The sequence below is a fragment of the Ammodytes marinus genome (assembly GCF_949987685.1).
Source record: "Ammodytes marinus genome assembly, chromosome: 6".
Classification (NCBI taxonomy): Eukaryota; Metazoa; Chordata; class Actinopteri; order Uranoscopiformes; family Ammodytidae; genus Ammodytes; species Ammodytes marinus.
The window spans coordinates 1,104,588-1,107,087 of record NC_137235.1 but is presented as its reverse complement, the minus strand read 5'-3'; the positions used below and the strand labels follow the sequence as shown (position 1 = coordinate 1,107,087).

At 40.3% G+C, this 2,500-nt stretch overlaps 1 protein-coding gene across 1 annotated transcript in view; it reads left to right on the top strand.

The window, feature by feature from the left end:
* ugp2a (UDP-glucose pyrophosphorylase 2a) overlaps nucleotides 1-1,168 on the top strand; it is a 4,952-nt gene extending 3,784 nt beyond the window's left edge. Inside the window, exon 6 of the mRNA XM_080028981.1 lies at nucleotides 116-1,168. Coding sequence (XP_079885107.1) covers nucleotides 116-223 — 108 coding nt within the window. The 3' untranslated portion in view covers nucleotides 224-1,168. The remainder of the gene's footprint in view (nucleotides 1-115) is intronic.
* Nucleotides 1,169-2,500: the final 1,332 nt, after the last annotated feature.

The window sequence follows — 2,500 nt, the reverse complement described above, 5'->3', positions numbered from 1 at the left end:
AGCACACACACACACTCTCCCTCTCTCTCTCTCTCTCTCTCTCTCTCTCTCTCTCTCTCTCTCTCTCTCTCTCTCTTCCTCTCTTAATCAAATGTCTTTTCCATCTTTCCACCAGGGAACCGTCATCATCATCGCAAACCACGGAGACCGAATCGACATCCCGGCCGGAGCCATGCTGGAAAACAAGATCGTCTCAGGAAACCTGCGCATCCTCGACCACTGATGCATTGTGGGAAAATTAAAAATTCAAGCCATTTGAACCTTAAAAAAGATTGTGTTGTAAAAGCCCTACTAACGTCCAACTCATACTCAAAGCCCTACTGACGTCCTACTCATACTAAAAGCCCTACTAACGTCCTCCCTCCTACATACTCAACATGTATATACTACATACTGTCTACTTAACCATCCATTGTGTATGCGAGGTTCGTCGGAACGTTTACACTGAAGTATACAGAAGCAATAAAGAATTTTTTTTAAAAATCCTTCCGTGTCGTTTGAAAAGACGCAATGCATTGTGGGGCGGTTGAGTAGGAAAAGTATCCTATCGATCCATACACTAAATCTTCCCGGAAGTAAGTACTCATCCAGGCATTTCTCGCCGACACAAACTCGCATACACAACCACAACATACTCAAATTGACGTCAAAATTAGAATTAGAATAGGACGTTAGTAGGGCTTTTCGAACACAGCCATAGACTGTCAGGCTGCGTTCCAATCCCCATACTTTCCTGCTATTTGGTTTGGTAGAAACAGATTTAGGATGTCCCAATACATGATGTCAGATGCAGCATGCTGAAAAACACCCAGATGTCCTACTACATCCGGTTGGGATTTTTAAGTGTTGAAACCAGCAGCTTTATGGAGGTTCTTCTGACCCACAATCCACTGCAGCAGAAGTTACATCACATGGACTGAGCCTCCCAGTGAAAACAACCAGCTATGAGACGGATATATAAGCTAGAGGCAAGATCAAGGAGCCATGTTAGGATGAAATAAATAAGTAAAAGTATGTCCCAGTTGTAGCATACTGCATCATGCTAACTACATACTTTGTTGTGATCAGATGTAGTATGTAGAATAGTAAAAACAAAGAGTATGAGATTTGGAACGCAGGGAATGTTTGTTTTTTGTCTGTTCTTCGCTCAAATTTCAAACTTCATCCTCCTCCTACAAGAAGAAAAATTCTGTTACTTCAAAGTCCGAGTCGACTTTTCTGCTGTCAATTAAAAAAGTGCAATAACGGTCAAATGTGTGTCATGTGATTTTTTTTAAAGCAAGTTAAAGCCCTACTTCACCGGTGGAAATATGAAGGTGTATTGAACTCTGAGATCTTATGTAGTATAAAAGTGCAAACATTTTAGAAATCGGTTCATCCTAGCCTGAGAAAAGGCAGAAAGAGTGTTTCATGGTCTCACTGTCTAACCCTACATTTTCCCATGGATGACTCACACATGGTAAAATGTAGGGTTAGGATTACCAAGACAGCTGGGCCAAGGGAAGACTGAGGGAGGAAAAACCTCATTCATGACATTATAATAGTGATTTTATAATGATAGAACGCCGGTTCTATATGGGTGAAGTATTCCTTTAAAGGTGCAGTGTGTAACTTTGGGGTGTGTCACAGAAGTGAACAATTTCAAAGGTATATTCTCATCACTGAATAAACAAACTTTCAGTAAAAACACAACCGCTTTTGTCGAAAACTCAAAGTTCCTCTGAGCACCTTTAACTTTAACTGATTTTTCCACGAAATTAAAAAACATACTTGAACTTACTCATTACTTTACTTTACATTTAGCTGACACTTTTATCCAAAGCGACTTCAATTAAGTGCATTGAACCATGAAGGTACAAACTCAGAACAACAGGAATCACGTAAGTACTAGCTTCAAATAAAACCAACACAGACGCACACACACACACACACAGACGCGCACACACACACACACACACACACACACACACACACACAGACGCACACACACACACACAGTACTATAGCTTCAAATAAACCTAACTACAAAGTGCCACATGTAGTAAGTAAGTAAGTAAAGTTTATTTATATAGCGCCTCTCGCAGACCAGGGTCACAAAGCGCTTCACATTAAAAAACACAATAAAATACAATAAAACGACACATATACAGAGTCTGTTACAAAGAAGAGTTTCCTAAGAACGTACAATAGAATACTATACAACATAATACAGAGTACACAGACATGGATCTAGAAGGCCTGTCTGAACAAGTGCGTCTTAAGCTGACTCTTAAAAATATCCACAGAGTCCAGAATGCGCAGGGACTGGGGCAGGTTATTCCACAGACAAGAAGCAACAGCCTTGAAAGTGCTACATGGAGATGTAACAAGTGACATTTCTCACAATGGACAAGACGCCCTCAACAATGACTCTAAAAAATATATATATATCTGTGATGGTGAAATATGCCGCAGACACATACTCATTGGTGTTCGTCTTATCGATTCCACTGTAGGTGTG